Here is a 21,912-nt window from a genome sequence, read left to right on the forward strand (position 1 = left end):
ATTTAGAAATAAACTTAGCTAAAAATGTGAATCAATTAGGATTCGAACTTGAGATCTCGGTTACCAACCACCAAGCCATTTACCATTTGCTCTAGAGACGGTCGGTTTCAAAATCTAAAATATTATTAACATTCTTTTAAATATATAAATATATTACAAATGCCTCTCTGAATTCCAAACCCAAAATCTAAACCCTAAATCCTTTAAGGTGAAAACGTAAAATCTAAACCCTTAATCCTTTAAGGTGAAAACGTACAGAGCTTACATGAACTATGAACCATTTTGAATCAGCTGCTTAATTTTTAAAATTTTAATTTTTTTACTATCCAGCCTTTCAATTTACTTGATTTAAGTCAGTCATAATATTTCGACTTCAATAATTGAATGTGACGTTTATCTTTATAGATTTAATTAGTATTACTTTATATAATTTTCGTAACTACAAATTTTTTTAAATAAGTAATTAGCTTAAATTGACAAATTGAAATATTGTAAAGAAAAATCAAAATTTTAAAAGATTGCTTAGACAACTCAATATGATCCATAGTTCATATAAATTGGGTATGATTTTGTCATTCTTTAATGTTTTTAAAGGCACTAATGATATTTTAAATTCGAACGAATCTTTATAAAATTACAACCTATTTTTAAATTAGGGTAAACTTCAAATACCATCCATGTGGTTCCGCACTTTCTCACTTTAGTACCCTATAGTTTAAAGTGTATCAATTTAGTATCCTATGGTTTTATTTTTATTTTTTCGTCAGTTTTTTTGTTAATATTTTGTTAAATTATATACAAGAAACTTCAGATACCGCACCTAGGTTTATTGAATACTCACTTTAGTACCCATTTCAGATACTCCATCTAGGTTTATCGAATATTCACTTAGTACTCTTTAGCTTTAACTTCGTCACTGATTTAATAAAAAAAATTAATAAAATCGATAATAAAAAATAAAAATAAAAATAAAACCACAGGACACTAAATTAATATTCTTTAAACCATATTGTACTAAAGTGAGAAAATACGAAACCACATGAATGGTATTCGAAGTTTTCCCTTTAATCGCAGCGTTTCATCTTTTCTTTTGTTTTCTTGCTTTACTTGTGTTATATAGAGATAAATTAATAAAGGAGGTGATGTGTGAAGATAATAAAGCTAAGCTTTAAGGAAACAAACGAAGCGAGCATGATTTGATCTACAAGATTAGAATGTCGGCATGGTGTAGTTGTCAATGTTATTCATGTTGTGGTATGATGATGTTTTGAGAATAAGTAAGATACTTTCTATGGACAAAACTTTAGTGGCGATCTCCCTAACGAGGCGTGCTCGTAGGGGAGCTTTCGATTTGCTACCGCATGTTACTTTTATTTTAATCCAAAAATTTATTAGATGTTTTTTAATACTAAAATTTATTTTTTCAAAAAAAAATTTAGATAAAGAATTATGAGTTTTGGACAGAGATAAAAAAATAATACATGGTGACAGATTAGAACTCCTTAACGAGATATTGTTGGAGAGCTCTCCACATAAACTTTTTTTTCACTTTCTAGTAATATTGTCAGATGTGTCTCAAGTTTATTTTAAAAAGTAACTGAATGAATAATATTATGAAAGTACGAAGTTATAGTAAGCCTAGCCAGTTTTCACCGCTTATTTATTTGCCTCCTTCACATGTGTGTTATAAGTACTATATAAGTAAATTTGGATTAAATGAGAGGTAAATAGGTTCTTACATAACATTTTCCTCATGACTTGGTTCCAGACTTTTTGTAAGGCCTATAATATAAATTTGGATTAAATGAGAGGAAATTAATAATACTACAAGTCTAACAAGGCTTCAAATTTGAGACTGTTGGATTATTAGCGCTAATCATTAGTCCCAAAAGCTCAAACTGTTAGAAATATACAACAAATTTACTTAAAGCGTACAAACATAACGTCTAGCAGTCTCGCTTTTAACTTGGTTTAATCAGTCTCATGCCACTTCAAATATGATTCGACATAATCTGATTTTCGCTACAGGACAGGACACTTCGCCTTTTAAGCTAACAAAGAGGTATTCGGTACCAACCATTAAACTTTTAGCCAGCTGCTCTAAATACGGTAGGTGATTTCGTGTTAAACTGTAGGAGCAATTGAAGACCTGTTTTGTTTAGAGTACCGAATTGTAGTTCTTTAATTAAGAATTGTGAACAAAATTTTCCCTTCGTGGCCAGTTTTAATAAAAATAATTTTTATATAAATTCCTTACTTTTCAGATAATTTTAAAAGAGTTCTGAACTTTTCTATGTCCTCACGTAATTAGTTGGGAAATGTTGACTTTTTATTCGAAAAGTCATGAAAAATATCTTTCAGTGAAATCTACGTGTACTATCACAACTTTTAATTTTTGTCCCTTTTGTATAGCTTCATCCTTTTAAGGCTATTAAATTAGATATGCTTATGCATGCATATAAAATTTTGAACAAACTTCAAATATCACCCCATATAGTTTCACACGTTCTCACTTTAGTATTTTATAGTTTAAAATATATCATTTTAATACCTTGTGCTTTCATTTTTCTCTTTTTATCAACTTCTCCGTTAACATTTCGTTAAATTATATACAAAAAACTTCAAATACATCACCTAGGTTTATCGATTATTCACTTTAGTACCTTTTAGTCTTAACTTTGTCGTTGATTTAACGAAAAAAATTAGTGAAAAAGATAATAAAAAAAACAAAAATGAAACTATGGGGTACTAAATCGGTACACTGTAAACCATAAAGTACCAAAGTGAGAACGTATGAAATCATAGGACTGGTATTTAAAATTTTTCCTAAAATTTTTAAGAATAGAATGCTACATGTTGTAGGATATAACTCAGTTATGTTTACAATAATAAATCTATGAAATTGGGACAAAAGTTAAAGATATTCTTAGATTTCTCTAAAATATGCTAAACAAAGGCTATTAATAATAATAATAAAAAGAATAGCCCAGAAAATTATATAAAAAAAATTTAAAAAATTATATGCAATTTTATCCTTTCGAATAACTTCTGTTGCAAATGGGAGGCAAGGGGATTTCTTTTTCTTTTTTTTTTTTCCTAGCTGCCTTTTGGAAAGCTAAAAGAGAATATTATTTTATATTTTAATATTTTATACAATACATGAAAGAGGAACCCGAAAAATGAACGACCGTGCTTCCCGGGTCGAGGAATTCTACACTATCACACTTGCACCATATCATTAATAATAAGTCAATCATTTTTTTTTTTTCAAACAAAAATACAATAAAAATATTTTTTTATAATCATGATGTGACATATATTTCTAAAAATTTTTTTTGATTGATTTGTTACGCCACATCACCAATATACCCATTGCATTCTAGAATTTTTTCTCTAGGTCTAGGGCAAATTGATGGGATCCATTTTTTTTCATTCCTCTCTCATATTAATCAACCCTTTTCTTTTTTTTTTTTTACCTACGCCATGTCTAAAAATTCATTATATAAATTAAGCCTATTTTAAAATAATTAATATAAAAAAAATTAAAATTTCATCTGATAAATACAATCTATAATATATAAAAAATCTAGATATAAAAATTAATAGATTTTTATATTTATAATAAAATTTTATAAATACAGTGAAACAAAAGTTATATACCCCACAAATTGATGGGGCCCACTTTTTTCATTCCTCTCTCCCTCCCAACTCATATAAATTAACTTTTTCTTTTTCTTTTTTTTTTTTGCCTACACCACGTCTAAAAATTTATCATATGAACCGAATCTATTTTTTAATAATTAATATAATAAAATTAAATTTTCATATGATAAAATATAATCTATAATATATAAAAAATCAAGATATAAAAATTAATAGATATTTTTACTTTTATAATAAAATTTTATAAATACAGTATATAAAAAATTATAAGTCCGGTATATAAGACATCCTCACATATTTTTCAATATGACTTTAACTTTAATATAAATAAAGTTGAGCTTTAATAAGGTAAAGTCCTCTAATATAAGTCTTCCAACTTTAATTTTTTAGTTAAAACTTTATTTATAAAATAGCTATCAAAATTATTAAATTTAATTAAAATTTTAAATAAAATTATTAGAATAGTTAACTATATATTATAAATATTAAAATTAAAAAAACTATTAATAAAAAAATTACTTTTTATAATGTACATAAGATTGCTTTATATATATATATATATATAATTTTTAGCTATAACTTTTTAAATTTTAAAATTTTAAATAAATATGTATATATCAATTGGTTAAAATACAATTGACCTGTTGCGAAGCGCCGGCCCTACACTAGTTGAGCAACAAAGGCAAAGTGGAATCCATGTGTAACAAAAGGGGATGGAGCTCTTGGACCAGGGAATATTTAAGTCGCTTTGTGGAACTATATATTGTATTAATTAATTAGGATGTTGCATAAGGAACTCACCTGGAGCTTTCCTATTGCAATGTAACATAAATTGAGGAGGAAAAATTATTTGGGATAATCTAGGAAAGTTCCAGAATATTATGATCAATTGGCTTCGTTTGGTTCGGATATAAGTAAGAACTAGTTATTCCAGAAATAGATATAAGATGAGGTATAAGGTAGGTATAAAATAATTTTGTGTTTGGTTGAGTATTGGATTTAGTCCAGATATAAGCAAAATAGTATTTGGTTGGAGTACGTGGAATAAGAAGAATAGTGGGTGGTTATAAATAAAAAATAATGATATTGTCATCTTTATTATATTTGAATTAAAATTTTTAAATTTTATATTTAAAATTTTAAATTTAAATATATAACTCTTAAATTTCAAAAATAAAAAATTAACATTTAAATTTAAAAATCTCAAATTCGAAAATTCAAAGTTCTAAATTTTTAATTTCAAATTTTAAATTTAAGATCAAAGCTAAATTTAGAAATATAAAATTTTAAATTTAGAAAATTAAATATATCAATTTAAAATTTAAAATTTAAAATTTATAATTTAAAAATATAAATTTTTATTTTAAGATAACAAATTATAAATTTTAAATTTTAAATTTAAATTTAAAATTTAAAATTTAATTAGGGATGGAAATAGTTATTCCATCCCCTATACCTGGGGAAGAGTTAACGGGTTATTCCGGGATAACCCGTTAATGGGTGGGATAGCAATCCCACCCCTCTTATTTTTGTTGTTTGGGTATAAGGGGTGGGATAACCCCTTATCCCACCTCTTATATTCGAACCAAACGGGGGCTAAAAGTAAAACTGTACCAGTTCATCTGAGATTTTTCTTTAGTTTATTGGCGGTTTTGTTTGGTTTGCCAAACTATTTTAATACTAAACGAGTTAGATATTTCGCAACCGAAAAATTTAAAACTGATAGAGTCATTAAACAAAAGTGCTTTCTGAGCGCCAAAGTTTAAAGAAAATGATCAGAATTAAGATTCTTGCAACTTCTCAGGCATCTCAACTGATGGAATCCCGTGATCCCGTCTAATAAGCAAAAAAAAAAAGTGTTGAATAAGATGTTTATGCATCCACACAGAGCCGTTGAACATACTATCCAGCTAACCATCGAAAGCCACTTGATCATCTTCGCATGCAACTTCCTCAAAAGAATAAGGAAGATCCAAAACAAGATTCAAAATAACTAGGGACCAACGCCTAACAAGTCATATGCTCAGCAAGGTAATGCAATGGCATTTTCATGAACTTGTGAGGCCAGGAAAAGGGAAAATTGACGGAGTAAACAGAGAAACCCGTGACTAAGACGTTACTTGGGATTACGGATAGAATACATTACACAGCAGGATTAAAGTGTAATGCAAAACAATATTCCATTCGTTTTCATAGGTAACAAGAAGTTGAGTGAGAGGAATGCTTTGATACACTATGTAAGTATTGAAAAGGATATGATTGTGTTTTATATGAAGTAACTTGTTGGACAGGTTACTAATTTAGAATAGTCAAGTACAATATCGAAAAAAAAATTTGTGGCATATAATAAATTTATCAGGATCCTATAAAATTTTAAATTTTTTACTTAATTTTGTTTACTTAATTAGATAATTCCTAATCTGTTAAGTATCCAACTCAAAATGATATTGAATTTAAATTCAATTTTTAAATTCGGTATCGTAATGTAAAATTTTGATTTTAAAATTTAAAATCATCCCTTAAATTTGAATCTATATTCCACTTTTAATCTTGAAATCACATTTTAATGCTTGATTTAAATTGAAAATTTAGAATTTATACTAAAAATTTTATTTCAAATTTGTGTTTTATATTTAAGAAGAATTAAATTTGATTCAGAATTAAATTTCGTAAGTTGTTTCCAAATTGAATTCGCAGTCTAGCTGTAATTTGAATTCTGATTTCTTTTGTAGGCACTTGAAAAGTCTATAATTTCCTTAGTTGGATAAGACCAACGATAGATCTTATGGACGAAAACATTGTACAAAGACCAAAATATTCTTCAGACTAATACATATGCCCCTCAATAACAGATCACCTTTTATAAAGTAATATTACGTCTCTGACCACGGCCAGAACTTACATGGTATATTGAAGCATACTGATCTTTATATACTTCCGTCGTAACTCTATTTTATCTAATAGTATTACGCGACACTCGGGACAAAATTTTACTAAGCCATGCATGATTGGAGAATGGGAAAAAGGTGGTGGGAGAGATACATGTACACCCAAAGAGAGGAGGAGGTGATGTTCTAAGTTCTCCCAAAAAGAGCCCATTCCTGATCAACCCATATTGTAAGGTTGTGCACATGGGAGTAGCTCCACAGAGTTATTGCCCGGCACTAAAATTAAAGAGCTACATATCCCCTCCTCTGTTTTTTTCTTGTGTTTTTTTGGGCTATACGTTGCACCTCTCCATCATCCCACGTTTACCCACAGAGCCCCACTTTAAGAGATTGAGCTCGTAACGTTGCGTTATTGGCCATGTCCATGCACATAAATGGTACGAGCGAATTGATGAAGGAAACGGAGTTTTGGACAAGACATTGAGAATGTACCTGACAATATAAAAGATCTCCCATGTGAGCATGATTGCTCATGTTCGACAAAAAAAACTTACAACATTTTGCATGATGTCATTGCAGAAGGTATTCGATGCAAATATTAGGACATACAAGATTTATTTGAATAAACTATTTTGATTTAACTATCGAATCTTTCAAAAATTTAATTTTACTATCCAATCCATCGATTTGTTCGATCTGAGTGAGTCAATAGTATTTTTAGATTCAAAGTGCCGTTGGCTGACTCAAATCGAACAAATTCGATAGATTGGATAGTAAAATTAAAAATTTAAAGGTTGAATAGTTGAATCAGAATAGTTCATAGTTCAAATAAGTTTTGTGCGTTCTATCAAATTTATGGTTTTATTAAACTTCTCATCATATATTTAAGAAAGCAGAAAAAACGAAAAAGAAAAAAAGAAGTATGCTGTTTGTTTGCTGAAACAATTTTGGGGAGAAAAAGAAGGAGAGCGTTGCAAGTTGCAAGCTTAACCTAAAAGTAAATTATGACTGACGCGGAGAAAATGCATTATGTACGGTTAGAAAGTATAATTAAAAAAATCTATTTATTTTTATATGTAATATTACGTTGTGCATATGATGATAATTTATTTTTTCTATAGTCCTGGTAAAACTATAAAAATATGTTTTTATATACTTTCGTCCTAACTCTGTTTTGCATACTAAAAATGAATTGGGCTTCGTTGTTTGGATCGGAAAAGATCGAAATGTAAAATGTGAGCCCGAGGCTGATTCTTTCTGGGCTAAATCTGCAGTGATTTTTAGGTTGGACCGGCCCGTTTATTTATTTTAAGAAATGAGATTGCCCGTATACATGCATAGGTTGAATACTTGGATCCCTCTTTTTTCTAAAATTTTTATAATTTTTAATATAAAAATATAAAAATACTATTTTCTACAATTTAGTTTGGTATTAGAATCACATGTCCTAAGTTCGAGTTCCCTCGGGCTCCTAGAATTATTTAGTTTTATCTCATTTAATCAAATCCACGTCTCGGACGCAAACATCTGAATCATGTATATTTTTGGGACTTCTAATTCCATCTTCTATCTTCGTTCTTAGCTTCTTAATTGAACTAATTAGGCATAGTAAACAAGATCTTGTAGTCCTCTCTTGTAGTGTACAAATATGCGATTATAATTTCCATGGATTGCTTAAACCGAATCCTCTGTTCACTTTCACAATTTTTTATTTGAGAAATGATTCGGTACTTTTTTTAAAAAAAAATAAAAAAGATCTTAACCGTTGATTAATAGAGGGTAAAAATGTAACTTTAGGAAATTAATTGATTAACCAAATTTATGAAATTATTAGGCATTAATTTAGGAATCTACTTTAAATGTTTTAGTGTTTCTCAAATTATCCATTAATTTAAATTATAGAAATTTTAGAAATTGTTTTATTTCTAAATACGATGAATTTAAATTTTAAAAATTAAATACTTAAAATTTAAAAGTAAAATTTAAATTAGAGGAATTTCGTATTACTATTTAAAAACTAAATTTCTACCAAGATTTAAAATACAGTTTATTCGCACCAGTTTAAAACGTAATGCATAAAAAACTTAGAAAGTAAGATTTCTACAACTAGATTTCTTTAGAGGAATTTTATATTACTATTTAAATTTTAAATTCAATGATTTAAAAACTAGATTGAACCGATTGATTTGACTGATCAGACTTTGACCTATTCTATCAAGAATCTGATTTTAACCTATTGAACCGAATAACATTAAGAACAATTTGGAACCGGTAAAGATAATAAATATTTTAAACAGAATGATAATTTAACTGTTAGAGCTAATAAATATTTTAAATATAATTTTAAACATATAAATTAAAAAGATTAGAATTATTGGTGAGAAAAAAAATAGTTAGGAATTTGAATTCGAATCTGACTAACAATCACAAAACTTATTTCCGAACTCGACGGATTTCAAAAATCCATATCCAAATTCAAAACTGACCAATTTTTCGAAACCCAAAATCAAACCTAAACCAGAAGACTAGAATTCAAACAATTATTTCTGTTTACCATATTTCAAAGTATTTATATGAAACTTAAATTTTTAAAATATAAATTTGAATATAATATTAAATTTTAAATTTAAAAGTGAAATTTAAATTAGAGAAATTTTATATTACTATTTAAAGTTTAAATTCAATGATCATATTGTCAAATCATTTGAAATTTTCCTTATATGAAATGCCAAATTATGAAAGGAAAGATAGAGAGAGCAAAAAGAAATAAAGAAAAAATAAAAATTTTGAAAATATAGTAGATGTAAAATGACTAAATTGCCCATGTATTAAAAGACAAAAATATCTTTTTTTGAGGTACCTGGTAACCGGTACCTCTCCCAAAGTGACCTACTATTGCAGGTCACAATTTAAAAAAAATTAAATCTAAGTCGTTGAATACGCGTGAATGAACGGTAACCAAAAAAAAAAAAGTATAGAAGCATTACTCTTTTTATTTTCCTTCTTCGCAACATTTCATGTGTTAATAGAGATGAAGGTTTAAATCAGTGTTACCTCTCTGCTACCAAGCAATGTTTGCTCCTCTTCATTATCTCGCGAAGGTTTAAATGATTTTACGGATATTTGAATTAATGTTGCTGCTATTTACCTACTAAATCGCAAACTCGAGCTCGAATAATGTTTCGATTAAATTGGTATGATGAGTTAAATAAATTTCTGAGCTTATTTATTATTATATCGATCTTTTGGATAATATAGTATCATAGTTAATGTTTCGTAAATCTCGTTACTTGAATAGCATTCTATGAGAATTAATTTTAAATCTTTTATTCTGTAATGCAGGTCGATCTTGGAAGTAATATATTGAGAGTGGTCATCAATTCAAAATGCTCTAATCATCTCCGAAATTGACGGTGATCGATTCAGTTCCCATGAATGGTTCTTTATTATTATTTTCTTAAAAAAAAAAAAAGTCGATTCAACGCCACAAAACATGTACTACACTTGCAACCACATTCAAGTCAAACACAAGTGCCTTGATGAGTTTCTTTAAAAATTACAACTTTTGAAGTGGATCAGAAAATGCAAGTTTAAGTAATATTAGATTTCAACTTCATGTAGCGTTTGTTTGCTTTCAACTGTAATGTTAACCTCATTTCTTGCAGCAACTGGTGATAGCAGCAGAGTGAAGGTTGTTCACCGGCACGGCCCGTGCTCGCCGCTCAGCCGCCAAAAAGACACCAATCACGCGCGCATCCTCCGCCGAGACTGGTCTCGCGTCAAATCCCTCTCTCCGCCGCATATCTTTCTTGTTAACAGCAACACTCAACAGTACGTCGTCGGCCGACACGACAATCCCTGTCCGCGGTTGCTCCTTATTTTCCGCCAGCGAGTATGTCGTCACTGTCGGCGTCGGCTCTCCAAGCCAAGACCTCACCTTCGCCCTCGACACTGCCGCCGACCTCACCTGGGTCCAGTGCAAGCCCTGTGCAGTGTACTGCTACCTGCAAAAGGACCTGCTCTTCGACCCTTCGAAAATCGACGACGTACTCCAACGTTTCCTGCTACTTCCCGGAATGATATCACTTGTCACGTGTGGCACTCGTCCGTTATCTGTACGAACGAGCCAGTCAAACCATTCGGAGGCATAAAGCCGGCTCACTTAATATACGTTCCAAGGTGGATCTAAAATTTAGGTATGGCATTGCACTGGAAGTTGATATAAGTCCGGGATTCTTCACATTGCTAGTATATCGCAAACTTGTTTCGCATTTGCGAGCATTGCGAGCGAGCGCGCGGCATCGATGGTAGAAAACACGCAGCAGAGAGGGTTGGAGATTGTTTACAATGTGTTCAAGAAGGTGATTGGATTTGGAGTGGGCGGTTGTTGTAGGATGGAATGTTTGTGGCTCTTGAGAAGGAATAACTGGAGCAGAAAAATAAAACTAATTATGTGATCGTCTATACATTCGATGAAGAAACAATTTCCTGCTAAGTTTATTTCTAAATGAAATAAACGAAGTGGGTAGCGTGCTATCTATCTCTCAAAAAAAAAAAGAAAAATTTCTTTATTTAAATTTTGAGAGAGAGAGGGATAGAATGCTAGTTGCTTTGTTTGTTTTTTAAGAGATAAACTTAATTAAAAATATAAAATAATTATATTTCAAATTTGAGATTTCGAATGTTAATCATCTACACTAACTAATAAGTTGAAAAAATATTCACGGTCAAATCCTTCTACCAGTTCATCACAGACGCAGGACTGCACATCCCGATGAACCAACACATTTGGAACTTGAAAATTTCAGTAAAAATCAAAGTCTTTATTTGGCTGCTACTTCGGAAGAGATTACTCACTGCAGATAGATTGCTCAACTGAGACATACTTGTAGACCAAAATTGTGTTTTCTGTGCGGTTCTCACGGAAAGCTGTGACCATTTATTCAGTAATTGTGTTTGCGTTCGATACTTTCTCCTCAGTGTGGAAAGATTGGACGTAACTGACAACATCATGGGCGACGTCCGAAGCCTTTGGCCCGGAATTTCTAACAACCCAGTTGATTCGTTGAGAACACAAGGCTTGATCCTTCTGGCTGCGATTTGGTGGGTGGTTTGGACGGATAGAAATAACTCCGTTTTTCGGAGAAATCCGCCCAACACTACCCGGTCTTTAGAACGTGTTAAATTACTTAACAGCAATTAGACCGCACTGCTCTGATGTGTTACTAGAGCTTCTTTCCCTTTCTTTTCTCACCTTGTCTCTTCCTTTTCGCTTTTTAATCTTACCTCTTTTTGCCGGTTTCTTAGAGAGGCCTTCGTTACTTCCATCTTGTATGCTCAATTCATTTTGCTTAATGAATGAAGTAGCTAGCTTGTTACCTATTTCTCAAAAAAAAAAGAAAAAATGTAAGTGAAAGCGAGCAATATTGGAGCCTCAGCAAATGAATGTTTAGAAACGGGACTTGTGTTGGACTATGTCGGGCATAAGCTTTAGACTTAGAAGAGAAACAGCTAATCACAGCTCAAAATCTAGCTTTGTATGTTTAATGTGGATCATGCCGGGCCGGCCCATTGCCAGGACGAGGCCCGTGCGGTCCGTAGTAGACCGAGCAGTGGACTGATCCGATTATTTTTTTTACTTTTTAAATTTTTTAATTGCTTTAATCTCACTTTATTATTTTTTCTTTTTGGCCTTTTTGCATAAAAAATCCACTTATTTTGGGCTTTTGCAAAACCGGGTCATCTTTTTCGTTTTTGCAAATTCGGTCTGCTTTTTCAGCAAACTGACCAAAATACCCTTATTACTTTTTCTCTTTCCTCTTTCTCTCTCCTCTTCGTTCTCTCGTTCTTTTTTTTTTCNGAACTTGGCGAGGAGGATGGAGTAGCGGTCGCGACGCATGCCGTAGACCCACTCGCGACGCGCGGGGTCGAGGTCGTGGGTGCGGTCGAAGAAGCCGACGAGGGGCGGCGCGGGGCCGGAGCGGGAGGAAGAAGAAGAAGAAGAAGAGGGAAAAAAAAAAAAGTGCTCCAGCAGGAGGAAGAAGAAGAAGAAAAAGAAAAAGAGAAAAAAAAATTACTCCTGCAGGAAGAAGAAGAAGAAGAGCCCGCCTGGCGGTGCTCCGGCGGCGCGTCCGCCTGGCCTTCGCTTTTTTTTTTCGGTGAAAGAACGAGAGAACGAAGAGGAGAGAGAAAGAGGAAAGAGAAAAAGTAATAAGGGTATTTTGGTCAGTTTGCTGAAAAAATGGACCGAATTTGCAAAAACGAAAAAGGTGACCCGATTTTGCAAAAGTCCAAAATAAGTGAATTTTTTATGCAAATTGGCCTTTCTTTTTTAAAGTTTATAGTATTACTCATTCAGTCGATAAAATTTGAATGGCTTTTTGTTAATAAAAAAAGGTTATTTAAAATTTAAAATTTAAATTATATTTGAGAGTGGTGTGCTGTGGCCCAGCAATCCAACATCCTCAAGCCTACGTGGCTATGTCCACGTGGAGCACCCCAATTGGTTCGCACACGCGTCTTAGTCCCTGCGTTTTCCCGAAACTCCAAAACCGAGCTCGCGCTTCGACGATCTTCGTCCCTTCCTACTGCGATCGAGAGAAAAAGAAAAAAAAAGAAAAAGAAAAAAGAGAGAGATCGAAATTATTAAGAGCTGCGAAATGCTCGTCGCCTCTTCCTTCCTCCTCCTCCTCATCCTCTCCTACGCTTCCTCTGCTGCATCGCTCTACTCCCCCTCCTCCCCCGTGCTCCAACTCACCCCCTCCAACTTCAAATCGAAGGTTGTCCCCCGATCTGATCCCACTCTGCTTTTCGATCTCTTCTTCTTCGAGCTCCTTGCGATTTGAGTGCTGAATCGAGGGTTTTGGTGCTAGGTTTTGGGATCCAATGGGATCGTCTTGGTGGAGTTCTTCGCGCCCTGGTGCGGCCATTGCCAAGCCCTAGCTCCCGCGTGGGAGCGCGCCGCCACCGTCCTCAAGGGCGTCGCCACCGTCGCGGCCGTCGACGCCGACGCTCACCAATCGCTCGCTCAGGTGTGGAATCATCGCCATGTTTGTGCTTAATTTTGTGGTGTTGTTTATTTGTGATTGTGATTGTGGTGGACTAATATGAATCGGAGAATGTATGCATCGCATGTCGAACTTTAGTCTGTAGATTTAGTATCGGTGAGTTGCTTGATCAGAGCGGTCGCTTTGTTACCCAACATTTTGGGCAAATTTGATCCTATTAATGTAGCGGCAAATGCAAATATATTCCTGTGAAACTGTTGCAAGTTGACTTCAATTGAGTATTATGAATGGGTGAAATTATGCCTTGTACGTCAAACTGTAGTTGATAGACCGCATCAGCTAGTTGCCTAGTCTGTTCTTGAACTTCTTTTAGGATTTTTGAAGGATTTATGATTCAGGGTTTGCATAAAACAGGAGGTTGAATAGAGAGACAATTGAATTGAAAAATGAGAGTAAAGTATTTAGGCGGACACTTATTATGGTGGAATAGCCATTTTTGCAAGGAATATTCGACTTTACCTGGTGAACTGAAGAAGAGGAATTGCAAATTTTGAACATAGAGAGGGATATATTTGATAATTTAACTTTTGAATGACAAATCTGCAATTTCGATACATTTGGATTACATAAGATAGCTACCTCAAAAATTTACTGTTCCTCATTCATATATTAATTCTGTTGCAACTTTTTTGTTCAACTTTATTTTAAATTCATTGTTTTTTCCTACATGATTTGGTGCTGTTTTGATGACTTAACTCTGCATGGTTATATTGCTGGAGCAGACTATAAATTAAGAAATTGTCAAAAATACACTTCTGGCATCACATTAAAAGCTTTTACGTCCTGCCATACCCTTTTCTATATTTGAATAAATGGAAGTGACAATGCATGATATATATGCAGGAATATGGAATTCAAGGATTCCCTACAATCAAAGTGTTTTCACCTGGTAAGCCTCCAGTGGATTATCAAGGAGCGAGGGAAGTAAAGCCAATTGCAGAATTTGCTCTAAAACAGGTTTTGAAACTCAGAACAAATCCTTTAAATTCTTTCTATTTAATGAACCCACCATATGGTCTTCTCTTCTAAAAGTTTCATTAGTCATTGGATTTTTGGTCTCTTTGTATCTTGCACCAGAATCATCTTATTGTATGTCTCTTTAATCTAATTATTATTATTAATAGTAGCACTATCTAGATGTATGGCATGCTACCATTCTGTTCACAGAAAAGCCTTTTAACTTGTCGAAAATTTTTGATATTTTGTTTACATTGAGCTTTAGGGGAAATCGCTATTTGGTATTCATTGATTTTGAAATTACTGGCAGCATTCTTCAGTCATACATGTATGGGAAGCGCAAAGAGTCAATGCAAGTGTCATAGCAATTTTGTTGCTTAGCTGCTTTTGTCCCCCTCAATTATTTACAAATACATGTAGGAGTTGTGTAATAATTTTTGTTTCAGCCTTTGGGTAGTTAGCTTAGATTAGGTTCATAAGGAAAAGTTGATCGTAACTTGCACTTATTGAATCCTCCATGTAAGTCGGCTAGTTTATTTAAGTTTGCTAGTTTAATTCCATATGAAAACCTTATGTTAACTACCTGTCAATCGCAAAATTCATCATAAATCCTAACTAAGGTGGGTCCAGTAACTCCAGTTTGTAACACTTTGGTGATAGTTATTGGTCGACCATATAGACTTTTTTTTTTTGTTTCATTTGAGGCTCAAACCAAGATGCTTTCGGTTGGTTGACTTTCCATGGTAGTATTGTTAATAATTCACATGATGCCAGAGTAGCTTTTTCGTCTATCATATGAGTACAAATAAAAAGAAATTAATCTTATTCACAGGTTAAGGCACTCCTGAAGGAAAGGTTGGAGGGCAAGACTTCAGGAGGTTCAAATGAGAAATCTGACACAAGCGCTTCAATTGAACTGACTTCTCGTAACTTTGATGAGCTTGTCCTTAAAAGTAAGGACCTCTGGATAGTGGAGTTCTTTGCACCATGGTATGCAGCTTTGAAACACATGCAACAGTTATTGTGTTAACAGTAAATCGACTGATCTTAATGTCCTTTCTATGTATGCCTGTTAACCGTATTTGTTCTTCCAAACTAATTGCTAATTTAAGGATTATAATGCTTTAATTGAGTGGAGTATAATAATAAGCTATTCAATCAATTTGTAGACGCCAAAAAAGTTTATGTATGCAAGTGCTTGACATTTTTAACTAAGGAAGGTCAAACTTTAAATTTCAATGATGGAGGAATAAAAAAAATCTCCATTCCTTGAGCATGAAAAGTGCTTTATATTAGAAACTTTGATACCTTTTTTCTGTCATAAGGATTTCAAATATGGCTTAGTTGTTTGGTTGTTTTGCCTCCTTTTTTTAAAACTATTTTCAGGATATTAAGCTTTCTCCCGGTAGTTATGCTTTTTTTTCAGTTTTTTTTTTTTCCTTTTTTGTTGCTTTTCAAACTAACCAAATTACAATCTCAAACAGTTAGTTCTGGAGAATATTATATTCTAACATGTGAGATTGATATTTACACCTAAATTTCTTCATGCTGTCACATGTTGAAGACGATATTGTTGCATGCCAATTAACATGCTTTTAGCTTTTATTTCTCGATTAAGGCAGCCAGATGCATGAGACAGCTTCTACTTTAGGATCTGGCAACATCTGTATTTTATTATTTAGAGGGTCTTTTTTTCATGATTGAAGATTTATGGTGCTTAGACTGCAAAGGGTTAACGAACTATTGCTCCAAGGCCTGCCCTCTAAATTGATGTGCTCATATAATTAAGGCTTAGTTTGGTATTGAGTTTTATCTAACGCTATTTGATAGAATGGAGTTGAGAAAAAGTATATAGGGATATGCTTCTGCGTTCTCCGATGGGATCGCAGAAAATATATCGTAACCGACTAACCGCAATATGCGGAACGCAATATTACGTACGGAAACAAACAAGGTATTTTCCCTTCGTCGTTTCTCACCGCATGTAATGCAATCTCTCTGCAATCCCAAACGAAGCCTAAATTGATTCCATTTGTTCCAGTCCTAAGATTAGCTTTTTCTGTTTCAGGTGTGGGCATTGCAAAAAATTGGCACCAGAGTGGAAAAAAGCTGCAAATAACTTGAAGGGCAAGGTGAAACTGGGCCATGTTGATTGTGATGCTGAAAAGGTACGTTAATCTACAGATGAGGTTTGTGACGAATTACATTAGATTATGTGGTTATGATATTGATGATACTTTTGGAAATCACAAAGGCGTTATCTAGCTAGGAAAATCATAATTGTTCTTTTTCACCCTCGTATTATTAAAACAAACAGATGAGTTTGTTCCGTAAGCTGATATGCAAATTTCTCAGTCCTTAATGAGCAGGTTCAATGTACAAGGATTTCCTACCATTTTGGTATTTGGTGCTGACAAGAGCAGCCCTTTTCCCTACGAGGGAGCTCGAGCCGCAGCAGCAATCGAGTCATTTGCACTGGAGCAGCTGGAAACCAATGTGGCTCCACCTGAAGTGACTGAGCTCACTGGCCCAGTATGAATTTCTATCATTGATTTATATTTGAAGAACATGCTAAACTTTGGCTACTGCATAATCTCACTCATCTTTTCTGTAGGATGTGATGGAAGAGAAGTGTGCGTCAGCTGCCATATGTTTTGTGGCCTTCCTCCCTGACATCCTGGACTCAAAGGCAGAGGGAAGAAACAAATATCTTGAGCTTCTATTATCTGTTGCTGAGAAATTCAAACGGAGCCCCTACAGGCAAGTGCTTATTTAGAAAGCACTTTGTTGCTTCCCTGAATTATGAAGTTATTGGTTTGTATCTTTTTGAACTCATAAATTTTATACAAGTTGCAACAAGAAGGGGGGAGAAAATTGCTGAAGCTGAACTTGTAGCTTTAAATTGAAGCATTTGCATTTGGGGCCTTGAAGCTCATTTCGCGTTCCGACCTAATTGGCGCACTAATATGCAGCGACTATATGTTTCCTTTAGAACTTGCTACAAAAGCTTGGCAATTAAAAAACATTATTTCTTCTAAATCTCGAATTCATGATAATATGCTAATTATTATATAAACTAAGGTAGTGTTGCTTTGCAGCTTCGTGTGGGCAGAAGCTGGCAAACAGGCTGACCTTGAGAAGCAGGTTGGAGTTGGCGGCTATGGTTACCCAGCTTTGGTAGCTCTGAATGTTAAGAAAGGTGCATACGCTCCGCTAAAAAGTGCTTTCCAGCATGATCCAATAATGTAAGCTCCCCTATCGAAGTATTCTTTTGTTTTCTTTGTTTATAGAAGTTGTTTAATACGTCCCTCGGCAGAGAACGACTTACTAAAACTTTGTCTCCAGTGAATTTGTGAAGCAAGCCGGGCTTGGCGGCAAGGGGAATCTACCTCTAGAGAAAACCCCCACCATTGTTCAAACAGAACCATGGGATGGCAAAGATGGCGAGATCCTTGAAGAGGACGAATTTTCGCTCGAGGAGCTCATGCGAGATGACACTGCAACGAAAGACGAGTTGTAACAAACGATCATTTCCGCAGGGACGAAGGTGTGAGGAAGTGTGCTCGAATCTCTCGGGATTATTTGCACTGCTCATGCAGTTTTACACTTAGCTCTCCAAAGACTCGAGTTCTTTTTAGCTATGTTTATCTTTAATATCAATTGACAAAAGAACATTCCCTTTTACGGGGTGCAGAATGAAACAAAAGGTTAAATCCAGCATGAGTTTTATTATAAACTTATAACTCTTGTAGTGATTTTATGTTTTTAATGGCGACGGCGCGAGTTTTTATTTGATACTAGTGTGGTGTAGATTTTGGAATCAAGTAGGTATAATGTAGTAAATGCCAGCAACACGACCCACAAATCTAGCATGCTTCTGTCCACAGAGATTGTTGATAGGTTGGTATCAATGTAGAAATTTTTAATTGATTAATACATTGTCTTCTATTATATAGATTTGCTAAATGTATCAATAGCTCAAGAGAACTCTTCCGCAGGGTACACAAAAACATATGCTTTGCGTATTCTTTTTTATTTTCTATATGTGATGTTCGGGGCTGATATAATATTGATACTGCAGAAATTGTTAGTCCTAATGAAATTCGGCGTTTCTCTCGACGTCGGCACCGTATTTGTCTACGCGGCCTACGACTTCCCCCTGTTTGAGCGGTGGCCCCGCGAACGCATTATACAAGCGATCCAGCGCCAACAGGATGGTCTTATCGTCACCGTCGATTGAACCGTCCAAACCACTCCAAAACCCTAAAGAGAAAGAAAATAAGCCCACAGCCACCCCTCGAGAACACGCACTCTTTCTCTCTCGAACCCTAATTCCCCTTCCACCCTCGCCCTCTTCTCCCTCTCGCCATCGCGGAGATGGCCCCGAAACGCCCCGCCGCTGCGGACCCCGAATCCTCGTCCTCCGAGGAAGACGAGCAAGAGGAGGAAGAGGACGTGAACCTCTCCTCCCCTCCCCCCAGGAAGCCCCCCTCCTCGTCCTCCTCCAAGAAGCCCGAGAACCCCTCCTCGAAGCCCCCTCGCAAACCTAGCGGCGACGAGGACGAGGAGGACGACGACGAGGACGATGGCTCCGGCTCCGACGACTCCGAAGACGACGACGACAAGAGCAAGAAGAAGCCCCCTCCCCAATCCCAATCCCAATCCCAATCCCAATCCCAATCCCAGTCCCAACCGCAACCCCAACTCAAACCCCACCAACCCCCGAGGAAGACGACGAGGAGCCCCCCCCGGCCCAGCGCCCGTCCCGCGGCGTCGACCCCTCGATCAAGCCCATCAGCTCCCGCCCCATGGACGCCTCCCCCAAGCCCAAGAAACCCTCCTCCTCCCCCTCCGAGCCCCCTTCCAAGAAGCCCAAGAGCTCCTCCTCCGACGCCCCCCCTTCGGAGCAGAAGCGCCAGCTCTTCCAGCGCCTCTGGGGCCCCGACGACGAGATCGCCGTCCTCCGCGGCCTCGCCGAGTACCGATCCAAGAAGGGCTCGCTCCCCTCCTCGTCCCAGGACGTGGACGCCCTCCGCGGCCACATCCGCGGCGCCCTCCAGCTCGAGGTCACCAACCAGCAGCTCTCCGACAAGATCCGCCGCCTCAAGAAGAAGTTCGCCACGAACTCCGCCCGCGGCAGGAGCGGCGCCGACCCCAAATTCACCAAGGACCACGAGCGCGCCGCCTTCGAGATGTCCAAGAAGATTTGGGGCGCGGCGAGCAAGAGCTCCCCCTCCGCGAATGCCGCGGCGGATGCCGACACCGACGAGGAAAAGAGCGAGGAGAGCGACGACGAGGCGGGCAGCGAGCAGAACGCCAAGGAGGAGAACAACAACAACAGGACGCGGCTTGCGGCGGTGGCGTCCGTGGCCAACGGCAAAGCGGAGCACGAAAGGGGGAAGTTTCCGCTCCCGTACCTCAAGGAGGCGGTCGACGAGCTCGCCAAGGAGCACCCTTGCGGGGCCGCCTTCAAAAGGGCTTTCGAGTTCCTCGACGAGCCAAAGGCGAAGGGGATGGAAGAGAAGCTCAAGAAGCTTAGAATGGAGGAGATCAAGCAGCATTTGCGGCGGATGGATCTGATGAAGGAGACCGTGAAGATGATGCTCGAAGCTCTCGCAAAATCTGATTGATGGGCAAGTTGGAAATTCCTCCTCCTCTGTTCTCTCTTTCCTTTTGTGCAATTACTCTTTCTAGTTCTTGTTGATGGACTCGTAAGTGCTTTGTAGGTTGATGGGATTTTCCGCCTAAAATTTCTCTGCTTCTGTATCGCTTAGATATGTCCTTGTTCTTGTTACATATAGCAAGATGTGTCTTATTCCATGGATCTTCACTCACTAATGTTTAGGAACCGGCGATTTATTGTTAAAGTATTTGGTTTACTCCTGTTCCTCATCTGAAGTATAGTCATGAATTTACATCTTGTTCGGGATGTTTTCTTAAATCACTAATTTGCACAAATTAGTATTTATTTAGTGGGTGTTATTTCAATTGATTTGTGATGATTTTAGAATGATTTCAGTAAGCGTAAGTAAATCTGATGGTTGAAGTCTTGCTATCGTTTATGTTTCTCACACATGGTTTTTTGGGTATGTTATGAAACTAAGAACAGAGCATGGAAAGTAAACATGGAATTCAATCCAACACCATTCATTCCAAACAAAAGAATTCAGGCCCAAAATCAGTTCACTTGAATTCAAGAAATTTACAAACCAATTCAATTCCATCTTGATTTGATACCAAACCTCTTGCTAATATTGAAATGACTATCAAATAGTGTATGTTTGTTTTTTTTTTCTCTTGCCATATTAGGTTTTATGCCAGTTTTACAAGTATTAATTAATCTGAAGATCCTGTAAATCTTTACTAGATAAAAGATCTTATTATGTAATTTCTGTGTACTGTGGGATTAAGGTATTACAATTGTAGTTGTGAGCTCTTTTTTTTTTTTTTTTTTTTTTGAAACTACACTGAAATGCATTGCCTATTCAACCCCATTTTATTCAACTCCATTTCGTAGGGAATAGTTCAGACGNTTTTTTTCTTTTTCTGCATTATTTTATTGTAGTTCACTGTACTTATGAATCATTACGTTTGTACTGTTTTGTGTATTCTTTATTTGTTGCTCGAGGTATCTTCTGGGTTTTGCGCTAATTAAGTTGTACTGTGAGTGCAGGTACGTAAAATTTGTTTGGATCAATGAATAGGTATACCATGTTATCTAGTCATCATAGTAGTTTTCTCTCAGTCCAATTGTGCTCTCTCATATATCTAGGAAACAGTTTAAATTTGTTAGCAAGCAATTTGGCCATAGAAAATTTGTTTGAAGTTTTCTAGTATTTAAAGGATTGCTTAAAATGTGAAATGGGTTTCTTTCTCGGATAGGTTTTGGGAGAAACTTACGATTTCCGATACTTCTGTATATCTTTATTCATGATATTAGCAAAGTTTAGCCATCATTTCTGGTATCTCAAGTTCTCAACCATGAGAATGCCTTCATTTTAGAGAACTAATTTTACTGTCATTTTTTATTTAAGGGAACTTAGCCTCCGTTTGGTTCGGGGTTAAGGAAAAAATAACTATTCCAGAAATAGAGTTAAGTTCAGGGTTAAAGTGGGGTTAAACTTTTTTTGTGTTTGGTTGGGGGTTGGAGTTAGTCTAGAATAATGAAAAACAGTGTTTGGTTGGAGTAGGTGGGATAAGAAGATAATGATTGATAAAGAAGGATAATGATTGGTTGGAGTAGGTGAGATAAGAAAGATAGTGGGTTATTATGAATAAAAAATAGTGTTTGGTTGGAGTTTGGTGGGATTAGGTGGGGTTAGCTAATCCGGGATAAT

At 35.5% G+C, this 21,912-nt stretch overlaps 3 protein-coding genes across 3 annotated transcripts; all 3 read left to right on the top strand.

Annotated features, from left to right (window-relative positions):
• On the top strand, nt 13,120-18,367 carry LOC109728756 (protein disulfide isomerase-like 2-3). Its single transcript, XM_020259280.1, has 9 exons — nt 13,120-13,330; nt 13,424-13,582; nt 14,462-14,575; nt 15,408-15,565; nt 16,644-16,743; nt 16,931-17,107; nt 17,190-17,335; nt 17,674-17,820; nt 17,921-18,367. Exons 1-9 carry the CDS (start codon nt 13,211-13,213, stop codon nt 18,093-18,095), a joined length of 1,296 nt encoding a protein of 431 aa, XP_020114869.1. The 5' UTR covers nt 13,120-13,210; the 3' UTR covers nt 18,096-18,367.
• Nucleotides 18,506-19,294, top strand: LOC109728765 (nucleolin-like; the record flags this gene model as incomplete). The annotated part of the gene is made up of 1 exon (XM_020259289.1): nt 18,506-19,294. A coding segment is annotated over exon 1 (342 nt), but the record flags the coding sequence as incomplete, so codon positions are not given.
• Nucleotides 19,297-20,516, top strand: LOC109727722 (STOREKEEPER protein-like; the record flags this gene model as incomplete). Its single annotated transcript, XM_020257906.1, has 1 exon — nt 19,297-20,516. A coding segment is annotated over one exon (909 nt), but the record flags the coding sequence as incomplete, so codon positions are not given.

The sequence above is a fragment of the Ananas comosus genome, linkage group 2 (assembly GCF_001540865.1).
Source record: "Ananas comosus cultivar F153 linkage group 2, ASM154086v1, whole genome shotgun sequence".
In the NCBI taxonomy this organism is placed as follows: Eukaryota; Viridiplantae; Streptophyta; class Magnoliopsida; order Poales; family Bromeliaceae; genus Ananas; species Ananas comosus.

Excerpts from the sequence above, each read along its gene's own strand:
- LOC109728756 (XM_020259280.1), top strand. The coding sequence starts at position 13,211 with ATGCTCGTCGCCTCTTCCTTCCTCCTCCTCCTCATCCTCTCCTACGCT. Across the intron at positions 17,108-17,189 it reads TGACTGAGCTCACTGGCCCA|GATGTGATGGAAGAGAAGTG; the intron begins GTATGAATTTCT and ends TCTTTTCTGTAG. Across the intron at positions 17,821-17,920 it reads TTCCAGCATGATCCAATAAT|TGAATTTGTGAAGCAAGCCG; the intron begins GTAAGCTCCCCT and ends CTTTGTCTCCAG.